This window comes from Thunnus maccoyii, chromosome 2 (genome assembly GCF_910596095.1).
Source record: "Thunnus maccoyii chromosome 2, fThuMac1.1, whole genome shotgun sequence".
NCBI lineage: Eukaryota > Metazoa > Chordata > Actinopteri > Scombriformes > Scombridae > Thunnus > Thunnus maccoyii.
The window spans coordinates 19,398,049-19,420,954 of record NC_056534.1 but is presented as its reverse complement, the minus strand read 5'-3'; the positions used below and the strand labels follow the sequence as shown (position 1 = coordinate 19,420,954).

At 37.8% G+C, this 22,906-nt stretch overlaps 2 protein-coding genes across 2 annotated transcripts; one reads left to right on the top strand and one right to left on the bottom strand.

The window, feature by feature from the left end:
* Positions 1 to 6,927: 6,927 nt before the first annotated feature.
* LOC121885873 (intelectin-like) lies at positions 6,928 to 11,162 on the top strand. The gene is made up of 7 exons (XM_042395664.1): positions 6,928 to 6,982; positions 7,078 to 7,236; positions 8,708 to 8,955; positions 9,503 to 9,661; positions 9,744 to 9,861; positions 10,774 to 10,880; positions 10,967 to 11,162. Exons 1-7 carry the CDS (start codon positions 6,928 to 6,930, stop codon positions 11,117 to 11,119), a joined length of 999 nt encoding a protein of 332 aa, XP_042251598.1. The 3' UTR covers positions 11,120 to 11,162.
* A 3,119-nt stretch (positions 11,163 to 14,281) lies between these two features.
* Positions 14,282 to 22,207, bottom strand: LOC121905154 (intelectin-like). The gene is made up of 9 exons (XM_042423176.1): positions 22,138 to 22,207; positions 21,794 to 21,948; positions 19,572 to 19,643; positions 19,325 to 19,483; positions 18,844 to 19,091; positions 15,657 to 15,815; positions 15,457 to 15,574; positions 14,564 to 14,667; positions 14,282 to 14,473 (listed from the first exon to the last, which is right to left on the bottom strand). The coding sequence occupies exons 3-9, from the start codon at positions 19,639 to 19,641 to the stop codon at positions 14,330 to 14,332; spliced, it is 1,002 nt and encodes a 333-aa protein (XP_042279110.1). The 5' UTR covers positions 19,642 to 19,643; positions 21,794 to 21,948; positions 22,138 to 22,207; the 3' UTR covers positions 14,282 to 14,329.
* Between the last annotated feature and the right edge of the window lie 699 nt (positions 22,208 to 22,906).

Sequence of the window (22,906 nt, the reverse complement as noted above, 5' to 3'; positions counted from 1 at the left end):
GCCCTTTATGCAGCCCTTAGTTCAGCCTCTGTCTGAAACAGGCCGCTTTAGCTTCTGTCTCTTTAAGGCCCCCCTCCTGATGAGCCCACTCTGTTCTGTTTAGTTAGCTCCCAGAAGTGGGACAGCTTTCCAACAGCTCGGGAGGCTATGTCAACAAACAGTAGTAGTCAGATTTGGCTCCTTTGTCTCATTCTTTACTCAAAATATTAACTTCTAAATTACATGTTCAAGCACAAATCAGATCCAAAATGGAACAAGCTTAGCAACAACATTAGCAACGAAGGCTACAGAATGGACGGGCGTTTGTGGGCACAAATGATCTGATGTTACTTCGTAGCCCTGGCTTTTCACTTGAAGACAGCTTTTTTACATACGTTCGCCTCAGCTTTTGGAACTTTGACTGCATGTATTTAACAGAGATATTGGACATTATAACAGTATATAAATGACAGAAAATCACAAAAAGCATGTTATGTCCCCTTAAAAGAAACAGTTCAACATTTTGGTGAATGCGCTTATTTGTTTTCTTGTCCACAGTCAGATAAGAAGATCAATAACACCCCAATTTCTGTATGTAATATTTGAAGCTACATAGCAGCCTCTTAGCTCAGTGTACACAAAGACTGGAAACAGAGGAAACAGCTACCCTGATTCTGTCCAAAGGCAAAAAAATCTGCCTACCAGCACCTCTAAAGCTGGATTTATGGTTCTCTGAAGATACATGTAAATGTCTCTGATCCAGAGAGAGAAGGGTGTTGTGGGTGACCATAGGTGGACGTGCACACCTCCCATGGGAGTTTGCCTATGTGCAGTGGGGAGAACCATGATTCCACTTTAAAGCTCACCTTTAATCACTGTTAATCACTTTAACACATTAAACAACGTGTCCTCCAACATAAATTGTCGTTGGTTCACACAGTCCAGAATGACACATAGACGACAATATCTGATCCAACGCCCCTATTGTTGTTTTTACATTTTGGTTTTTGTACATATGAAACAAGTAAGATATAACATGGTAATTAGTGAGCTTCAGAGCTGCTGCTAGGTGGATTTTGTTACATTTGGACAGAGCTACGCTAGCTGCTTCCCCTTGCCTTTTTGCTAAGCTAAGCAAACTGGCTGCTGACTCCAGCGTCATATTTACTGTAGAGACATGAGTGCTATTGATTGCCTCTTCTAACCCTCAGCAAGAAAGCAAATAAATGTATTTGCCAAGATGTTGAACTATTCCTTTATATTACACTACATACGGTATTACTGAGCAGTGCAATCCTAATTTCCTCGATTAGACACCAGTTATAATATTTTTGTGTCTGTGTTCCTTCTGATTATGGAGGGGTGACAAAACACAGCAGATGTATACTGTATAATTGTTTCCAGATGTGTGTGCAGCCTAATGGCAGTGGCTGTGTGATGGGTTTGTAGCCTACCATATACAGAACATCCATCATCTGTAGGCGTCTCCAACTGTATGTAAGAATAGTCACCATACCAAAGAGGATTAATAAAACAAAAGTCAAATACATATTTAATAATGTGTCTCCCATTAACACAGGTTGCACGTATATGTTAGTGAGTGAGAAAAGTCATTACTGGCCTGGCTGAGTGAAGTTCAGAGAGAATTGAGGGATGATAAAGTGATTATATCTATTAATACTGACTGACTAAACACTTCTTATTTCATCCTCTCTCCATTTCATTCTCATGCCACCCAGAAGGAGCTCACTGCATTAAAGTGTCTCTCAGGGTAGTTGTGTTCACATGAGGAAACTTTAAATGGGCCACAATTGTCAACGTTGAATGTGTGAGAGTTAATGGAGCCCTCGAGGCTGCAGGCGGGACAGAGCAAGAGAAAGCAAGAGAGAGACAGCTGTTAATCGATTTTTGTGCTTCAGGTGAAGGACCTCATCTAAACTAAGGTCACTACTGCTGAGAGGCTGCATCCTACATGGACTTTCAAGAAAAGCATGATAGTTTACGCACCATAAACTCCAATATTTGATTAGTTTTAACATAAGTATAATGGAAAATCAGCCTATAGGACAGCCAGAATGTGTATGTTACACGTAAAAACACTTTATGTATACAATTTTCCCATTTCAACAAGACAATACGAACAGAGCAGAATATCACAAAGACAGAAAAAATGTTTAGCTGACAGCCTATTCATACTGTACATGTGAATGACAGAACAAGCCGATAATAAATTTAGAAGGCAAAGAAATATATATTATTTCCTTTTAAGATGACCCATATACTGTAAAGTACAAGAGTTTGTTGATATGACACCCTAATCAATAGGGCTACATTGTTGGTCAGTGCCTTTCAAAAATGTTAAAAAGAAACAGGTGCAAAAATGATTCATATGTCTGCTTTCTGGTCTGACACCACTGTGGTTAAGGTTGGTAAGTGTTAGAGAAAGAGAAGACAGGAAATGAACAGCCGTCTCCTCCAGTGACAACTCTTTGTCTACTCATCCATACACCAACCAGCTTTAAAACAATGTCACACTACACCCATGTTTGCTCCTGACTGACTACCATCTATTCACATGGTTGCTAGATGTTCTTATCCAGTAAATGTAATTATATTTTCACAAATATATGATGCTGTTGTTTCTCTTGGGAGCACAGTCTCGCAGAGGGCCAATCACTGCAGAAAGTAAACTATATTCCATCTTTGTGTGTCTTGTGTGTACTTTATAGGTATTTTACACAACAGCAACCTTTTTGGTATGTGACCCTTTAAATTGAAGCAAAGGCGTGTTGCAACCCCTCGTCACATGTTGTAACTTGATGAGATGTGAGCAGTTTGACTAAAGACTTGGAGCTGAAGATTTTATCTTTTTGATCCAGTTTTGAATGACTTTTTAGAGGCCTGAACAGGTAAAACTATCCAATATAACACAAGGGAAAAAACAAGGAAAGTTGATTAGATATTTCTATTTCTCTCTTTTTATTTACTTTTTTCATTGATCGTTGTGTGCCCTCGCAGGGCAGTGTTCACCAGATTTTTGACTTATGACCCCTTAAAATTAAACATTGTGAGTAGTTACACCGAAGACTCTCCTCTTAACTTCTAAGCTTGTTTTAGTTGAATAATTGTTAGAGGCCCAAAGAGACAAAACTTATAATATTTCACAAAAAAGCAAAGTGAGGTCCGAATAATGATTAAAAATGTTTGCAGCACAATGTTTTCTCTTCTTTCCTATACCATAAACAATTTGTGACCATAATCTGACTGAACAAATATAAAAGATGTTTTGTAAAAACATAGACATCATTGTAAATGTATATTTTATAGATATTAACTGATGGATTTACTTTGATCTCACACAAACTGCCTTTTCTCCTCTGATCCAGTTTGTGAAGTCTTTCTGTCCAAAAGACCTTATAATCCCCTTTGGTCCTTTTGAGGACATCGGATCAGGTCGTTGCATTGTTTCCTACAATAATCCTGGTACTCCAGAGGGAGAGGCTCCTGGTCTCAGCATTATTACAGATATATGAAGAACACATCTACACAGATTTAGCCCTGGCTTACAATTGTCTATAAGCACAAAACTCTTATATAAATTATTCAATCCTTTACATCCTTTATGTTTATGAATCTCAGAGCTAGTCCGAGAACTGAACACTGTGTGACTGCATGTGTTTTATTTATGAGTTTACAAATTCAAGTCAATGAATCTGAATGTTTCCGGCAGAAAAACGAATTAGGTCAGATAAGACGAGCAAACCAGACAAGACTGAGAAAGTGAAAAAAGGAAAGGAGGGGCAGGAGGGAGAGAAAGTGAACCATAAACTATGAATAAAAGCATCAGAAGCACTTGAGGATTTAAGTGAGAAATATAGAAAAATTAATTAAAGGAAGCTATAGGAGTGAGGTGGGGAGACACAATTATTTATCACAATCCTTAATAAAAACTGAATATTTCCAGAGGAGATGAGTTGTCGGTGCAGCTGTGAGCTCACAGCTGGATGCCGGTTCTAATTCCCACTGCCGTGTGAAGCAGTTGAATTATTAGTGCGAGGCGTCAGAGAAGCTGCCACCCACTCTCACAGTGTCATTCAAACATCTAAAAATAGATCTCACACACACACACACACCAGCACACACATGGTTTGAACTGGTCAGAAAATGATAACTTTAAGAGTACAGTGTGGCAGGAATCAGACACTGCATTCACTGAGTTCAGTGAAATAACACAAAACATGTATTTGTGTATATAAGTGAGACATTTATTAGAAATAAAAATCAGGTTGTTATAAAATAAACAAGAGTGATAAAGAATGTGCCAGTGCAGCCTGCATAAATTGAAGTTTCTCAGTTAAACAGCAAGATTTGCCATGAATATTGACTCATTATAAGAGTACTCTGCCACGGAAAGTCCTAAATTTGGCAACAGTCAAAATAACCCTACTGTCCGACCGTTGTAGTTGATGATTAATGACAACAGGCACTTCAAGAGGTTAGGTGGCTCAAAATGTAAACTTTGCTCACATGACCAGACAGGACAGCTACAGATTTACTGTCTCATACACACTTGTCAGGTGAAAAAATATCCTACAGACTGGATGTCCTTCAAACTAGGACAGAATTTACATCACAGGGTTACAGTTTGCAGTATTATTGAGGTAGGAGCTTGTTTTCAAAATGTTGATCTTGCCCAGGTGTTACCTTTTGAGAGCACATTGATTATAGCTTTTAGTAGAGAGTGTAGTAAGAAGTAAAACTGCTGAATATTTCCTCTGCTGCTTCATTGACTAGAAATGGCACTTGCAGATATTATGTTGCCATCAAAATTGTTCACAAACTATCCATTTTTTATGTTCATCTTCATTTTCTTGCTGTTATTAACATGGATCTTGAATTTTCTTCGGGTTCACAAATTTCCATAAGAAAGAAAAACAAATTCAGTTTAATTTCACACTTTATTCAGTATTTTTAAATATAGGAGGCGATGTGTCTATCTAGGAACTAGGAACAAAACTTGCATTGTCATGATTTGGATCCAACTTTTTGGACCCAGAGAATGTTGCTTTTAAGACATTACAACCCACTGTTTTGTACTGTATTCACTGTAGCTCTAAGACTTTTTGTGAATATATATGACAGGGTTTGAATATTAGGATTTTTACGGGTGTGTGATTATTGATACAGAAAATAATATATAATGTCTTGGCTGCAGCTACATGCTGACAGTGTTTTGTTTAGACATATTAATTGTTAAATTTGGAAAAAGACTGAAATCCAGTGGAATTACTAACTGCTCCTTACACTGCAAAAACTGTGCATGTGGCCCTTTGTTTTCATCGCACTTAATACAGTTGTGATCCAGAAAATGCATTGTCACTATTGTCATTATATATCTACAAAATCTGCTTCTCTCAGTGTGCCGTAGATCTAATATCATATCATATTGATGATAAACCTGCAGATATTCTTAACTGAATTGATGTTTCTCATTGATGAACCATTTGATAAGATCTGTAAATCTCTGGCTTTTGTTTCAGATGTTTTGATGCTTATCAGACATTTGCTGTATGTAAAAAGGTCTAAAGCATGTTAAGCAAAAATAAAAACATTCATATATTAAATGCTGGTTATTTTACAGTACATTACCTTTAATCAGGTTTCCATTGACCATGTTTCATTTGAGACTTACCAGTAGTGCAGTTAAGTGAGAAGAATTGTGCCACCAAACATCTTTCTGAACAGTTTATATATTTAGTTGTTTAGTCAGGAACTTTATTGTTCACAATAACGACAACTAATGAGGACAGACAGCAAGAACAAACATATGTACTGTACATAAATACAGTTATAATGAAAAAACAGAGAGGGGCTGGATGCAAGATAACTATGAATTATTGATATTTAAATAATTCATAATTCTCCAATTCTAATTTGGTTTAAGCAATTTAGCTTCTGATTTAAACCAAGAATTCAGACTCTGTCTCCTCTTGAGTCTGATTCTGATATTAATATTGTTTTCCAAACATTTTTTTCTGATTCTTTTATTGGATATATATTTGAAACCTGATGTCTTTTTTGATACACAGTTGTGTAACACAGGAAATCAAAAGAAACTTGAACACCAATGGCACAGTAAACACAGCCCTTTTATACTTTAAAACTGTAAATTGTTCACCCTCTGATTTATAGAGCATACAGTGATGTGTTATCCCCCATCAAACCACCAGAGACAAAATAAGTAACATCTTTCTTCTTTCTTTGCCGCAGAGACCTGATTCATTATGAGCAACATCAATGTGAGGAAGTAAATACAACAAAAGTGAAGGAAAACACAAAAATATTACCATTTGTTTTCTAAGCAGTTTTCCAAATTTAAAATCCCCTTCAGGCAGAGGTGTTAAATTCATATTCTGACAGATTGTGCTATAACAACTTACTATTTACTTATTAGTGTTGTATCAGGTGTTTATGGGATGATATAAAGCATCTTTAATGTCACAGGGATGTTATATAGTTTTGCTGATGGTGGTTTTGGTGTTGGTGGATCATTTAGCAGCTGCTCCTTCTTCAAAAACAGGTAATACAAGAATGTAATGGGAACTTCTTATCTTAAAATGCCTCAACAACAAGTTAGCCAGTCACCTGCAGTTGTACATGTTAATAAATCACTAATAAAGAGCCACCAGCTGTGGTATACTCTCTATCCATAAAGTATAAAAGATCAAGCAACGCTCTCTCAGACTTCAACCTAAGATTGCAGCGGTAAGTCTGACCTCTGTGCTGAATTAAAGAGCTAGCTGAAAAGACAAAGGAAGTCTGATGCTGGAGGAGGATTTCCTACAATTGAATAACATACTCTAGTCTGTAGTAACAGGTACAAATATGGTTCTTTAATGTTTAAATATATGTATTCTGTTTTTTCTCACAGACATGTTATATCATATTATGTTGCTGTTGGTGGTTTTGGTGTCAGTGGAGCATGCATCCTTTGCAGGACCAGGTAAAATCGAACACATACACACAAGATATTTCCTACATATGCTAATTCACTGTTCTTTCCAACAGTACATCACTGCTATCTAACTTCATTTTCAGCAAATGAGGAGCTCACCCACATAAACACCATCAGAGATGTCAAGACAACCCAGAACCTCACCAAGACAGACTCTGAATATTTGGGGGAACTGTGGAACAGATCCAGTTATGTTGCACGGAGCTGTAAAGAGATTAGGGACAAATATAATGAAAAGGAAGGTGAGCAGGCTTTACCTGCTGGAGATGTTCATGCAGTACTTTGAAATTAAATAGACTTCTAATGCAATGGAGAATTAAACATATAATTACAGTTTAATAAATTAAATGTGTTGCAGTCCTCTCAAACACATGTTCTGAACAAATATTTTATCATACAACTCACCAGCAGATGAATAATAAATCGAAACTAGAAAATGCAATTTCTGTAGAAATTGCACGTGATTGCTGAAAGCTGATTTAGATTGCATTACTGGAAGCTGAATTCTATTGAAAAATCTACCAATAGTAAAATCAGCTACAGGTGGAATTGAACCTATACCCTCATGTGTATAAGTCAAGCAAACTATGCACTGAGCTAACACATAACACAACAAAACCTACTCAGATTTTGGTATTTAGTCTTTCAATTGCATGAAATTTATCAGTTATAGTCTCAATAAGCAGATTGAGGACACCTGCAGTTTTTCACCTTCAACTCTACTGAGTTCTGCCCTAAGCAGGGTTCGAACTCTCAGTCTTTGGCTCTCAAAGGAACTCTAATGTGATCTTAAACCACTGGACTACTCGGACATGCTTTTAATGACAGAAAGAGATGTATTTAACAAGCATATCAATGTGCATTTTGTCTCAAACTATAGCTTTGAGCCCAGAGATTTGTACATCATTCATGAAAGCAAGACTAGCTTACCATGAGAATGAATGATATGTGTAAAAAGTGTTTGAAGGAAGAGAGAATCTGTAAGTTTAAAAAACTGGAGTGAGAGGACATACACAGCCCGCAGACTGTATTGCAGTCAATGAGAACATGACAGGGACTCTCTATCAATTAAGGTTCAGATCTCAAAAACTATAAGTCCTATGTGAAATGTACTTACATTTTGAGAGAGAGGAGTCTTGTGGTAACATATTGAGGCAAGATATGTGCTTGAGGAGTTAAAACTGTGGGGGTGAGACCTGTTAGATATTTCTTTCTGGTCTAAAATGATCTGTGCTCTCCACTGTGCTTGATCATGACACACTGGTGAGACCTGACAACGTCTGTAAAACCCCTGACTTTTGGCTTAAAGAGATTTGTGAACATTTTATAGTTCAAATGGCGTCTGTAGGATAGGGGACGTTCGAGCAGTTGAGTGCCAAAGTGACAAAGACTCCAACTCAGTTGGACTTTTCCTCCCATAGATAGATAGAGCCATTATAAATTTTAATGTTTTAAAAAATTATATAAAATCGCTGAAACATGTTACATTTCAGAAAAATACAAGCACACATCTGCTGAATGAGTTGCACAGATTGACAGTTGAATGGTTTTTATAGCACAAAGTATGAAGCAGTTGAAAAGGGCCAAAAAACGTATGGAATGTGGAATAATAAAAAGAAGAAAGAATGCGAAGAACAATGTGTGCTTTCAGCAATCACACAACAAAGGTGGGTATTTTTTTATATTATATTTAATATTTTCTAATATTTTCAGATGGGTTGTACTACATGACCACTGCTAATGGCATGGTCTATCAGACTTTCTGTGACATGACTACTGCGGGTGGCGGCTGGACGCTGGTGGTGAGCGTCCATGAGAACAGCGTTTATGGAAAATGCACAGTGGGTGACCGCTGGTCCAGCCAGCAGGGAAACAATGCTGATGTGCCAGATGGAGACGGGAACTGGTCCAACAGAAACACCTTTGGAACAGCAGAGGGTGCCACTTCAGATGATTTTAAGGTGCCGGTACAGAAATGCTGCATGAGGAGGGGCATAATGTCATTTATAAAAGAGAGTCAAGATGTTTTTGATGTACAATCTTTTGTCAGAATGTGACTTTTTCTGACACCACATCGCTGAATATTTCATATTTTATAATATTTTATATCAAATGATCAGATACAGTAACCTTATCCTTTTTTCCATCTGCAACACATTTTTTTCATTAAATGTATTCTTCACTTGGATTCAGGTGTGGGAACAGGCTTGTAGATTACTTTAAAGTTTCGGTTTGCTGTATGCTGCCCTTGGTGCTTACTAACGCCACCCCTGAAAATCAGATAATCTACATTCCCCAAGAGACACATGTGGACTCAGTTTTTGTGACTCATTAGTCACTAGTTGGCAGATAACAGCGTTTTCTACTGTGCCCAGTTAGTGTCCATACAATGTCAGAGGTATAGCAAGTCTCAAGATGGAATAATGAGCACTGTCATTTCATCATTTAACAATTGAAATGTGATCCAAAGCATGATTAGAGTCGTGATAATAGTGTACATTTTCACAGAATCCAGGTTACTATGATATAGTAGCAGAAGACATGTCTGTGTGGCACATTCCCAACAACTTCCCACTGGAGCACTGGAAGCTGGCAGCCATCCTCCGCTACCACACTGACAACCACTTCCTCCGTCTGTACGGGGGGAACCTCTTGCAGCTCTTCAAGGTAACTTAGTCAGTAAGGAAGTGCTTGTAAAGTAGTTAGACTACAGGAACTTCTAACTCTTTATAACATGCTTTTCCTTTAGCAATATCCAGTGAGATACAACGTTGGCTCGTGCAGTGACAGAGGACCAGCTGTTCCCATTGTGTATGACCATGGAGACACAGAGTCCACCAGCAACTTATATGGACCCAATCCAAGAAGTAAGAAGCTCATTTATAAAGAAGAAGCTGTTTCACCATCATTATTGTGTATCAATCATTGTTACTTGTATTTATGGAAGAAAATATCTTTTCGAATAATGTAAAAAGGTTATTAAGTGGAATTAGGGAACACAAATTGCATTTCAAATCATCTCTGACATTTTTGTTAGATATTTCAGTGGATGGCTTTCAGAAGCAGCAGATATGAATTCTCGAGACACAGAGAAGTTTAAATAATATCAGTTGATATCAGGGGGCCTAAAGTAACACAACATTTATAAAACTTTGGAAACTATAATATGTAATTACATCTTCCAACAATTTATTACATTGATAGTATTTATCAAAGGAATAGTTTTGGAAAACATGTTTGCTTTCTTGCTGAGAGTGAGATGAGAAGGTTGATACCACCAGTATCAGAGTAAATGGCTGTAGACAGGAAGCAATTAGCTTAGCTTAGCATAAAGACTTGAAACAGGGGGAAACAGCTAGCCTAGCTCTCACCAAAGTTAAAATATAAGCTCCCATATTAAAACTCGGTATATGTTTTGTTTAATTGGTACAAAGAGAAATGTAAAACTAACAATTTGTGGTTTAAGGGGGAGTTATGTGCTTGGAGCAGTGAACAGTAAATCTATTCCTTTTTAATACCAGTAAATGTTGGGAGACAGTGAACTTTGAATTATAAGATTGTTAAGTAGCTAAGTAGCAGAATAAATGGAAAGCAAAATTATATTTGTCTCAACCCTTTTTATTTTGTCTTTGCTGATCTGAAAAATGATCCGATCTGAACCGTGAGTTTTGCAATCTGTTGCACCCCTAACTGACAGTTGTTGAAATATCAGAAATGAATTCTGTGTTTAGGAAAGTAGCTTTTTGAATTCACTGCTTCTTTTCTGTTTTTTATGAAAGGGGAGTTTGAAGCTGGTTTCATCACATTCAGAGCAATAAATTATGAACGTGCAGCCATGGCTATCTGCTCTGGAGTTAAGCCAACTACTGGATGCAACACTGAAACTGTGGGTCTGAATCCATCATTGCTCTTCTACATTAAATAGTGTATATGCAATGCTATACAGTACATTCATGTTCTTTCTGTCTCCAGTACTGTATAGGAGGAGGTGGATACTTCGCTGAACACCCCCCTTATCAGTGTGGGAACTTCCCAGCATTTGACTGGGACAGACTGGGAATGGAGCAAGGCTGGAGCGCTTCCAAAGAGATGACTGAGGCGGCTGTTTTACTGTTCTACCGCTGATGGCAAAACTACATCATATTCATCTGACAATTACATTTTTAACATGGATAAGAAAGTGTTTGTCTATTGTAGCCTTGCATATACACACAAAACAGACTTGCTATTGCAGAGTGTAATTATGCAGTATTACACAAGAGGGTGTGCTTTACCGTCATTGTTGGCATAACAGCAGCAAACGCTGGAAATACATCTTCCAGTGCACTGACGGCTCCTCCTTTGCAGAAAGTGTTCCTCATTTAAAAAAAAGAAAAAAGAAACAGTACCCTCAGCAGATTTTCTCCTCTCCAGATAAATTTGTGTTCCTGCCTGTCTCACTTGATCCCTGTATCCCCTTGTCCAAGGTCCTCCTGAGAAAACCCTCCACCCTCCAGGTCCTCCCCCCACCAACCTTGTTTTTTTAAAAAACACTGAAACAACTAACAAAAAAAAGAGTTTCTTTCCTTGTCAGTGCTGAACTGATGATTGATGCTTCCTTGGTGGGGATGTTGAATTGTATTGTTGTATGAAAAGAGACTTATTTTTTAAGTGGAGAAAAACACAAAAAAACAAACACAAGGGATGACTTTTTCCTTACATCTATATTAGTGATTTAAATGGTTTATGTACTGGATCCGGGAGCATTATTTGTGGGAGGTTTATATTGTAAGTTTGATGATGCTTATGTTTATGTTTATGTTTGGCTGATATGTATGTATTGTGCTGTTAGATGATGGTAGATAACATGCCAGAATGTTTGGTTTGTTGCAGGTTAATGTGTCTCAATAGTCCCATGAGGGATGGATCATGAAAATGACCAGACACGAAAATTAAAAAAAAAAAAATCTACTATTGTATTCTACTTCTTTTTGTTGGTCATGATGACTCCAATGGTGTGCCACTGTCTCTTCCCTGGAGGCCTAACCGGTCACTGATGGCTGACCTCTTCCTGTAAACTTCCTGCTTCCTGTCTGTGAGTCGTGTGATTTATAGGAGAAACCTTGTATCATAAATACTTGTACTTATTCAGTAGATCCCCCATGTATCAATCTGAATCTTTTAATATATATTAATTTATATTTGTCCTTATTTTTGTATGTTGTATGTTTGTATGTATGTATTTTTGACATAATCTGTCAAGATAGCTGAACTAACAAAATGGTGTCCTTTATTTTGGTTGAAGAGAAGTTGTTTTTTTGAAACTATTGATCTTGCCGGAGACCTTAGTTACATTTTAATCTGCAAATGTGACGTGAAGACATTGTGTATTTTTGTTACATTTCCTGAGAGTTTGTACTGTGCCATTACCAGAAGGTCTTTATAATAAAGTGTAAATATATAGATAATTTCCCTACATATGTCTTTCACACACAGATCTTGTGAGTAGCATTGACTCTAGAGGATCCTTAGAACTGTTTTCACCTTTTTAACAAATTTATGCTTAAAGAGTACTGTGACTTTCTCTAAATGAAACTACTTTGTTAGCCCCCTGGTCTCCGATGTTAACATGTTGCTGCTAAGTTTTTGTACCGTAGACTTGGATCCTGATCTGTATGTTATATAGAACTTCCTGCTCCTACTGTACAGGGGCGCCTTGTGTAACAGATAAATATGTCCCCCACCTCTACACACGTGCATTGTGCTTTATATTCCCCCCCTTTTCAGATATGTTTTAAGTCTGCACATTCATCATTCTGCACCGTGAAGCTCAAACATTCAACTGGAGTAACAATCGGCAAAACGCATTTCTGAGTGCAGGGGGACTTTAAAGATATTGTGGATAAAATGAAGAATACAGCAGGGACTGTTCAATATCTGTCTTCATCCTCACATTTACCTGTTTTCATACCTTCTCTCTCTCTAGTTGAACATTTTCTTTCGTATCTGACATTTTTATTGCTGATCCCATATGCTCCTCTCAATTTTTGAGCATGCACATAAGTGTAAGACCAGTTTTTGTCCAGTCAAGCTATATTAAAGGATAAGTTTGGTGAAATTCTATAATTTTCTTATTGTCAATGAATCCCATGAAAAGAAAACCAACAATGGATTAGACCTCAATTGTTGTCCAAAACTATTAAAAACACATCACTAAGGCCCATTGTTGCACTAGCTGACAAGTTTCTTCATTACAGTAAACATGGGCATTGTAGTTAATTTTCAGTCAATCCCACATACAGAATCCTGCTGCTGTAAATACTTGCTAGTAATCCATCCAATAATTATATTCTTTATATTTCAGTCTGGACTGTGTTGAGATGGTCCCCTCCAAAGAAACAGCATCACTCATTTCTGCAAATGCCCAGAAATAACAGTTTTTGATGAAAACATATAAAAGGGAGAAATGGAAGAAATCTCAGGAAGAGCAGCAGAGGAGGGATTTCTTTCACAGGATGGACAGACATGCAATAGATACTGTGTGTACAGAATAGACCTAGAAAGCAAAATTAGACAAATACAGAATGGAGAAACAGGATTTATAGATAGCTCAATAATGATAGATTGATATATGGAGAATCTGATTGGCAGGACACTAAGCAACTTCCAGGTACTGCCAAAATCAGATAGGACCTGAGCCACATGACCTCCATCATTATGGATACCTGGAAAGAGGACAGACTCCACATACACTCAGGGGAAAATCATTGTTACAGAGCCACAAACTCAGCAGAGGAACAAGGTCAGGGTGGATGGACGGGTCAACAAAATGACGAGATCTCATTTCCTGTTTCTTACCAACAGTCAGAATTGGTTAATTTTTTAAACCATGACCAAGATAATTCCCTAACCGTAAACAAGTTTGTGGCCAAACCAAACCAACCTTATCTGATTGTATTTAACAAAAGTGACAGACAAATTATTTTTTCTTCTTCATAGGGTCTTCAGATCAGAAAAAGCTTGTATGTGATGTTCTGCAGTCCAGTTATGACAATGATGTATTTTATGTTTAATTTGGACGACTTGTTGAAGTGGTGGACCATCAGACCAACATAACCATCGGCTCTCAAAATCTTCTAACAAGCAAAATTTTATTTATTTTTTTAATATGAAGTTCAATAATGCCATTTGCTGGTGTGTGGCTTCATTTCAAAGTACACTCTGCAATAGCAGTTTTGTTTGTATATGCATATGTATGTATATATGTATGTATATATGTATATGCTACAACATACACAGACTCTCCTATCCATGTTAAAAATGTAATTGTCAGATGAATATGATGCAGTTTTGCCATCAGCGGTAGAACAGTAAAACAGCCGCCTCAGTCATCTCTTTGGAAGCGCTCCAGCCTTGCTCCAGTCCCAGTCTGTCCCAGTCAAATGATGGAAAGTCCCCACACTGATTAGGGGCAAAGTATCCACCTCCTCCTATACAGTACTGGAGAAAGAACCACAGAGTATGGATGCACTGTATAGCATTGCACATATATTATATAATGCAGAAGAGCAATGATGGATTCAGACCCACATGTTCAGTGTGGCATCCAGTCGGCTTAACTCCGGAGCAGATAGCCATGGCTGCACGTTCATTGTTTATTGCTCTGAATGTGATGAAACCAGCTTCAAACTCCCCTTTCATAAAAAACAGAAAAGGAACAATTTAATAGGCTACTTTGCTAAACACAGAATCCATTTCTGATATTTTGACAACTGGCAGTTGTTAACTTGTTTTAGCTGCTTAACAATTTTATAATTCAAGGTTCACAGTCAACCAAGATATATTTATTTTAAAAAGGAACAGATTTACTGCTCACTGCTCTGAGCACATAACTCCCCTTTAAACCACAAATTGTTGTTTTTACATTTCTCTTTGTACCAATTAAACAAAATAGATAAAGTTTTAATTAAGGAGATTATATTTTAACTTTGGTGAGAGCTAGGCTAGCTGTTTCCCCCTGTTTCAAGTCTTTATGCTAAGCTAAGCTAATCGCTTCCTGTCTACAGCCACATACTCTGATACTGGTGGTATCAACCTGCTCATCTCACTCTCAGCAAGAAAGCAAACATGTTTTCCAAAACTATTCCTTTGAGAAATACTATTAATGTGATGAATTGTTGGAAAATGTAATTACATATTAATGGTTGCAAAGTATTACAAATGTTGTCTTTCTTTAGGCCCCCCAATTTCAATTTTAGTTCACTTCTGCTGCCTCTGAAAACCATCCACTAAGATATCTAACAAACATGTCAGCTGGTGGACAGCAGAGAGATGATTTGAAATGCAATTTGTGTTCCCTAATTCTACTTAATCACTTTTTTATATCATTCAAAAAGATGTTTTCTTCCATAAATACAAGTAACAATGATTGATACACAATAATGATGGTGAAACAGCTTCTTCTTTAAAAACAAGCTTCTTACTTCTTGGATTGGGTCCATATAAGTTTCTGGTGGACTCTGTGTCTCCATGGTCATACACAATGGGAACAGCTGGTCCTCTGTTGCTGCACGAGCCAACGTTGTATCTCACTGGATATTGCTAAAGGAAAAGCATGTTATAAAGAGCTAGAAGTTCCTGTAGTCTAACTACTTTACAATTACTTCCTTACTGACTAAGTCACCTTGAAGAGCTGCAAGAGGTTCCCCCCGTACAGACGGAGGAAGTGGTTGTCAGTGTGGTAGCGGAGGATGGCTGCCAGCTTCCAGTGCTCCAGTGGGAAGTTGTTGGGAACGTGCCACACAGACATGTCTTCTGCTACTATATCATAGTAACCTGGATTCTGTAAAAATGTACACTATTATCACAGCTCTAATCATGCTTTGGATCACATTTCAATTGTTAAATGATGAAATGACAGACAGTGCTCATTATTCCATCTTGAGACTTGCTATACCTCTGACAGTGGATGGACACTAACTGGGCACAGTAGAAAACGCTGTTATCTGCCAACTAGTGACTAATGAGTCACAAAAACTGAGTCCACATGTGTCTCTTGGGGAATGTGGATTATCTGGTTTGCAGGTGGAGTTAGTAATCACCAAGGGCAGCATACAGCAAACCAAAACTTTAAAGTAATATCTACAAGCGTGTTCCCACACCTGAATGCAAATGAGGAACACATTTTGTCAAAAAATGTGTGGGAGATGAAAAAAAGGATAAGGTTACTGTATCTGATCATTTGATATAAAATATTATAAAATATAAGAGATATTCAGCAATGTGGTGTCGGAAAAAGTCACATTCTGACAAAAGATTGAATGTCAAAAACATCAACTCAGGTTATTTTTTATAAATGACATTATGCCTCTCCTCAAGATTTCCCAGCATGCAACAGTAAGAACAATCAATGTTTCTCAGTGTAGTGAACGACAGGTTCACAATTTTTGAAGCCCGTCTTAAAACAATAGTCAGGTGTTCATTTACATTGAAACTGTTTTTGCTTGCTGTGATCTTTCCTCCTCCATACTCACACTCTTACAAGTAAGGGTTCCAAAAGGGTTCTTCTTGAAGGGCTGAGATTCTACCCAGAACCATTTGCTTTTGAAAAACCCTTTTTGGAAGAAAGAGTTCTTCAAGGATTGCTGAAAGCATGGGTATTAGAAGATCCTCACCCTAAAACATTCAAATGTTTACCCATATTTCACATAGTATTTTTAAATGTACATGTATCTGGATCAATTCAGTTTACTTGTGTTCTGCCATAATCTTTCTTTACCATCATTTCATGCCATACAATAGTTAATTGCGTACCTGTATTGAACCGACACTATGTTAATTGGTTAGACCCTCTAATGTGAGATACACCGTGTATAGGTGTTGTAGGCTGTGGAGAGACCATAGAGACGAGGGTTGAGTTGTGAGGCATTTGTCTTTTGAAGACTTTTTTTATTTTTTTTATTTTCATTTTTTTAATAATTTCTAATTCATGATGAACAACACTTAACTGGTGCTTTTATAAGGAGTGAGAATGTAAGAATACAGTGCATATATATAATGTAGCTACATGATGTGCTCTCTGGTGGGAAGATCGTGTCTTAAACCCGCATTCTTCAAAATAGCACTGCTGTACTCTTACCCACTGAGCCACCATGTCAGTTTTGTTTTGACCACCGTGATTACAACCTCTGGCAATTGCCCTAATTAAATTGCCCTTTATTTTCTCCTAGGAGAGTGAGCAGTTGACCCTCCTTATCTATTTTTCCTTTATTATGGATGGTGGGAGGGCTGGGGGGGATGGAGGGCTACAGAGTGGAGGGGTGTTGGAGCTGAGAATTGAACCCCAGTCTCCCAGGGGAAAGGCTGGGATTTAGTATGTGGGGCCTGGGAGCTGGCTGCCCTGCCAGGGTTAGTATGTGGGAGCTGAGAGCTGGTTTCCCTATGTCTTCCCTATGGATTGCACCACATGGTCTGCCCTTCTCTACAAAACAGGTGTGACATATCAATAGTGATTACTGTTCACACATTTTATGATCACCTGAATCAAGGTAAGCTAAATCTGATATCTTATTTCAGCAAGCTTGATTCCAACTAAGGACTTTTATGGTGACAGGTGGACTATTTTAGATATATTAATGTGAAAACTTTGTGGGGTTCCCTCACTTTCACCTTGTGTGCCAGTTAAGGTTTTTAGTAAAGGAGTTGGAGGACAGGCTTATTCAATCTGTTCTGCTATTACGATTATTATGTGCCCATACTCTGATTGCTCTCATTGGACCATGCATTACTCTGTTGTTTGTAGATGGCCTATTGCTTCATCTGGTGTAGTAAGTATACCTTGGATTGATGCTACTAACTGTCTTTTTTTCTCTTCCCTCTCTGCTATGTCACTATTGCTGGAGATTACATGAATTCACCTGCTGAGGACAGCCTGATGTGCCTGGCTTGTTTGTGTCCTCTTTGTCATGTTGCTGATTCCACTGGTCTTATGCTCACTTTTGACCTGTCCCCGCCGGGACCTACACAGCCTCTCCTGTTTTGTTGGTTTATCCTCAGAGAGTCTCCCCTCCTTATGCATCATTTTTCCAAGATTTTTAAATACATTTTTTTCTCGTTCAAAATTGTTTGAATGTTTTCTCAATGTCAAAATTGTAAAAATTGGTAATTGTAACATAGACTGTTAAAATGTTGGATGACAACAATATACAATATATGGGATTCAGTAACTTTTTGCCTGATCTGTAGAATACAATGTGGTTCTTGATCGAACCCTCAGAAGACAAGAGGGTTCTGGGTGAAACCCTTGAAATATAATAGGGTTCTTGGTGGAACTCTCTAGGTGAGTTTGAAATGAAACCCTTAGAGAGTGAAAAGGTTCTGGAAAGAACCCCTAGTGAGGGTTCTGGGTGAAACCATTACACCATAGATGAGTTCTCTGTGGAACTTCTCATAGGGTTTTCTGGGTGGAACCTTTCACATATGGTTCTAGGTATAACTCTTTCTGTTGGGTTCTAGGTAGAACCTTCTAAAAGGGCTCCAGGTGGAACCTTTTTAAAAGGTTCCAGCTTTGGCTTGTTCCTATGGGGACAAGCCAAAGAACCCTATATGATTCTACTCAGCACCTGGTAAGATACCAACTTGATTTGTTTAAATCAGACTGCTGAAACCTCTAATTGTCATCTAATGAGCTTTTAAAATATTTTTGTACAGAATAAGGACTTTCAGGTCTAAGTTAACCTATTTTCTGAAATACTGAGAAGATACTGTTTGTGCATGAAAAGGATTCTCTTTACATGGCATTCAATACAGTAATATTTGTCAGTGTCCTATAAAAGCGAATATTGTTGTACGTGGCATGTCTGTGTCGGTACCTTAAAATCATCTGAAGTGGCACCCTCTGCTGTTCCAAAGGTGTTTCTGTTGGACCAGTTCCCGTCTCCATCTGGCACATCAGCATTGTTGCCCTGCTGGCTGGACCAGCGGTCACCCACTGTGCATTTTCCATAAACACTGTTCTCATGGACGCTCGCCACCAGCGTCCAACCGCCTCCTGCAGTGGTCATATCACAGAAAGTCTGATAGACCATGCCGTTAGCAGTGGTCAGGTAGTACAACCCATCTGAAAATATTAGAAAATATTAAATATAATATAAAACAATACCCACCTTTGTTTTACCATTCATCTGCTAGTGAGTTGTATGACAAAATATTTGTTCAGAACATGTGTTTGAGGGGACTGCAACACATTTAATTTATTAAACTTTAATTAGATGTTTAATTTTCCATTGCATTAGAAGTCTATTTAATTTCAAAGTACTGCATGAACATCTCCTGCAGGTATAGCCTGCTCACCTTCCTGTTCATTATATCTGTCCCTCATCTCTTTACAGCTCCTCGCAACATAACTGGATCTGTTCCTCAGTTTCTCCAAATGTTCAAAGTTTGTCCTGGTGAGGTTCTGTGTTGTCTTGACATCTCTGATGACATTTATGTGGGTGAGCTCCTCATTTACTGAAAATAAAGTTAGATAGCAGTGATGTACTGTTGGAAATAGCAGTGAATTAGCATATGTATCTTGAGTATATATGTTCTATTTTACCTGGTCCTGCAAAGGATGCATGTTCCACTGACACCAAAACCACCAACAGCAAAAGAGTACGATATAACATGTCTGTGAAAAAAAAAAGAATATTTGTACCTATTACTACAGACTAGAGTATGTTATTCAATTGTAGGAAATCCTCCTCCAGCATCAAATGTCCTTTGTATTTTCAGTTACCTCTTAAATTCAGTTGGCAAGCTGCTGTAATAGACTGTTTGATCAATTACCTTCTGAAAAAGGGCTGCAGGACAACTCATCCAAAATATTCATTCATCCATTTATAAACAGGCTATCACAACATTACATTTGTAATGTGTTTTTGATAACTGCAGACTTGACGGATTATTGTAAGGGCCCTTTATTATTGATTTAGTCACATGTACAACTGCAGGTGACTGGCTGACTTGTTGCCAAAGCATTTTAAGATAAGAAGTTCCCATTGCCATTCAATGACTGTGTCCTTCTTTATGGTAGCAATATAGTTATAAATGTTGCTAAATAACTGCTTATGGGTCACTCTAATAAGTCATCATGTCTGTTGTTATAAATGTTGGTATGTTATTAATAAATGATCATGTTTACATAAACCATCAGCAAAGGTTGCCTGCAGTTATGAATGTTAATAAATCACTAATAAAGGGTCCTTACCATAATCCATCAAGTCTGCAGTTGTACATGTTAATAAAGTGATTTTGATCTACATGCCCTGCAGCCCTTTTCCAGAAGGTAAGCGGTCAAACAGTCTCCTTGAGGGACTGCTTACAGTTTATCCAGTCTGTCTTAAAACAATATTCAGGTGCCCAAATGAACATTGAAACAGGTTTTGCTCGCTGTAAACATTCCTCCTGTTCATACCAGCCATTAAAAGATCCAGTTTTAATGTGCCTTCAATGTAAGTGATGGGGGACAAACGTCACAGTCCTTCTTCAATGCAAAAATGCATTGAAAAGTGCATCTAAAGGTAATACGAGACTTCAGTCATCCAAATTAGCCAATTCAAGTGAAAATCTTCCAAAGTTACATCCTTTTTATTATTAATTTCCTTCTTTTTGACACTATCTTTTCATTCCCACTTAACAAGGACACATAAAGAGGGAATTTTGTATTAAAAATACTGTAACTTTGAAAGATATCCACGTGATCTGGCTTAAAACATTTTTGCTCAAAACAAGTACTGTGGATTTCCTCCAATGGTCAGTATGAAGAGGAGGATTGATTATAGTTTCATTACATGTTCATATGAGCACCTGACTATTGATTTAAGACAGACTTGAAAAACTGTGAACCTCTCCTTTAAAAAACTAAAGAGAAAATCAAAGTTTCATGTTGGAGGAGGATTTCCCACAACCTGGCAACCCAAAACTTGATGCTCAGAAAGTGGTACCCATTATTTCATGCACACACAAATCATTAAAATACATCTACCAAAATTTGGAAATTTGTCAAAGCAACATTCTCCTGATATTAAATATTATTCTTGTTGCTCTTCAATGTAATCTCCTTTCTGCTTTTACATTCATGTATTTTTTGATCAGATATTACATTAAAATATAGGACAAGTTTCAGAACCAGCATCAAGATTTTAAAGCATTTATTTCCTACCTGTGTTGATTGCAATATGATGTGTTTTGGTCAAAGCTCGATCACTACTTTACTTCACAACTACTTTATGTCTTGTTTATGAATCTTGGTTGACGTCTTATGGCTCAAAGTGCAAATTGATTAATATTTAACCACTCAGACACAGAAAACATAATGAATGTCTTCCTGACTGATGTTTGTTTATTAAACACAATATTTACCTCACACGTCTCACCTTTGCCTTTTTTGTCACATGAAAAGGTCCAAGTCAGAAATATTCCCCACAATATACTGAGGAGAATGATTAGCTAAAACTTGCATGTGACGTTCTTGAGTCCAGTTATGACAATAATGTATTACTATTGTATTATTATATATTGTATTATTGTTTAATTTGGACAACTTGTTGAAGTGGTGGATCATCAGACCATGAGACCAACATAACCATCAGCTCTCAAAATCTTCCAACAAGCAACATTTTATATTTTATTTCCATATGAAGTTCAGTAATGCCATTTGCTGGTGTGTGGCTTCATTTCAAATTACATTCTGAAATATCAGGTCTGTTTTCTGTGTAAATGTGACTTTCATATCCATGTTAAAAATGTAATTGTCAGATGAATATGATGTAGTTTTACCATCAGCGGTAGAACAGTAAAACAGCCGCCTCAGTCATCTCTTTGGAAGCGCTCCAGCCATGATCCAATTCCAGTCTGTCCCAGTCAAATGCTGGGAAGTCCCCACACTGATAAGGGGGCAGTTCAGGGAAGTATCCACCTCCTCCTATACAGTACTGGAGAGAGAAACAAAGAGTATGAATGCACTGTATAGCATTGCACATGTATTATTCAATATATAATATATTCAATTTCAACTTTATGGAGCAGAATGGAAATGTATTCCTTTCTGGTTTGAGCAGGCCTGTAGTCTCCTAGCCTCTTGATTACTAGGCAATCTTGAGCTAATCATTGTCTGTGGTTACCCTATAAAGGCAGGTAGTTGTGCTCTGGGTGCTTCCCTGACGCTAAACGACGCCCCGCCTCCGTTCACCGGACTTCCGCAACTGCTGCAGGTAAAAAAGTAGTTTCCATGCTGGTCCTCAAAGTTTGCTCCCATGCCGTTGCTTATGTTAGTTTATGGCTTTGTAGATCCCTCTGTGGTGACCCATCTCCCTCAGAAGTGATCCCCTCATTGGAATGCTGTCGGTAGGTTCGCTTCTCTCGCACCGCAAATTTCATTATTGTAAGCGACGTGGGTGTGACTGAGGCAATAAATCAGTCCAATACGTTCTGGGTTCTCCTCATAAGTTTAGTCATGTTCAAATACAGCTCAGTCAAGTCATCACACTTCTCACCCTTTTCTCTCCTTCTCTCCCGTCAAAACTACCCACTGACTGAACAGCGCCGCCAAGCGGCTGACACTACAATATCACCCAAACACTGCATCACTAAACATATGCAAACAGGCAATGTTCAACAAAACACAGTAAACTGATGTTTAACCTTACGTTTACACAACTTTTGCCCATAAGACACAACTTCACTCTTACACATTGTCCCCCCCTTACACAAGAAGCGTCCTTGCTTCCAAATAGGTGTAATGAACTACTTTATGCTTAACAACAATATAAACAGATGATGTTGGCAAAACAACAACAAACAACAGTGGAACAGGATACATTTTTTTTCCTTGTGTTTGCCTATAACATCCCAGTGTTTTTTTTTGTTTTTTTGTTTTTTTCTTGTACTTCT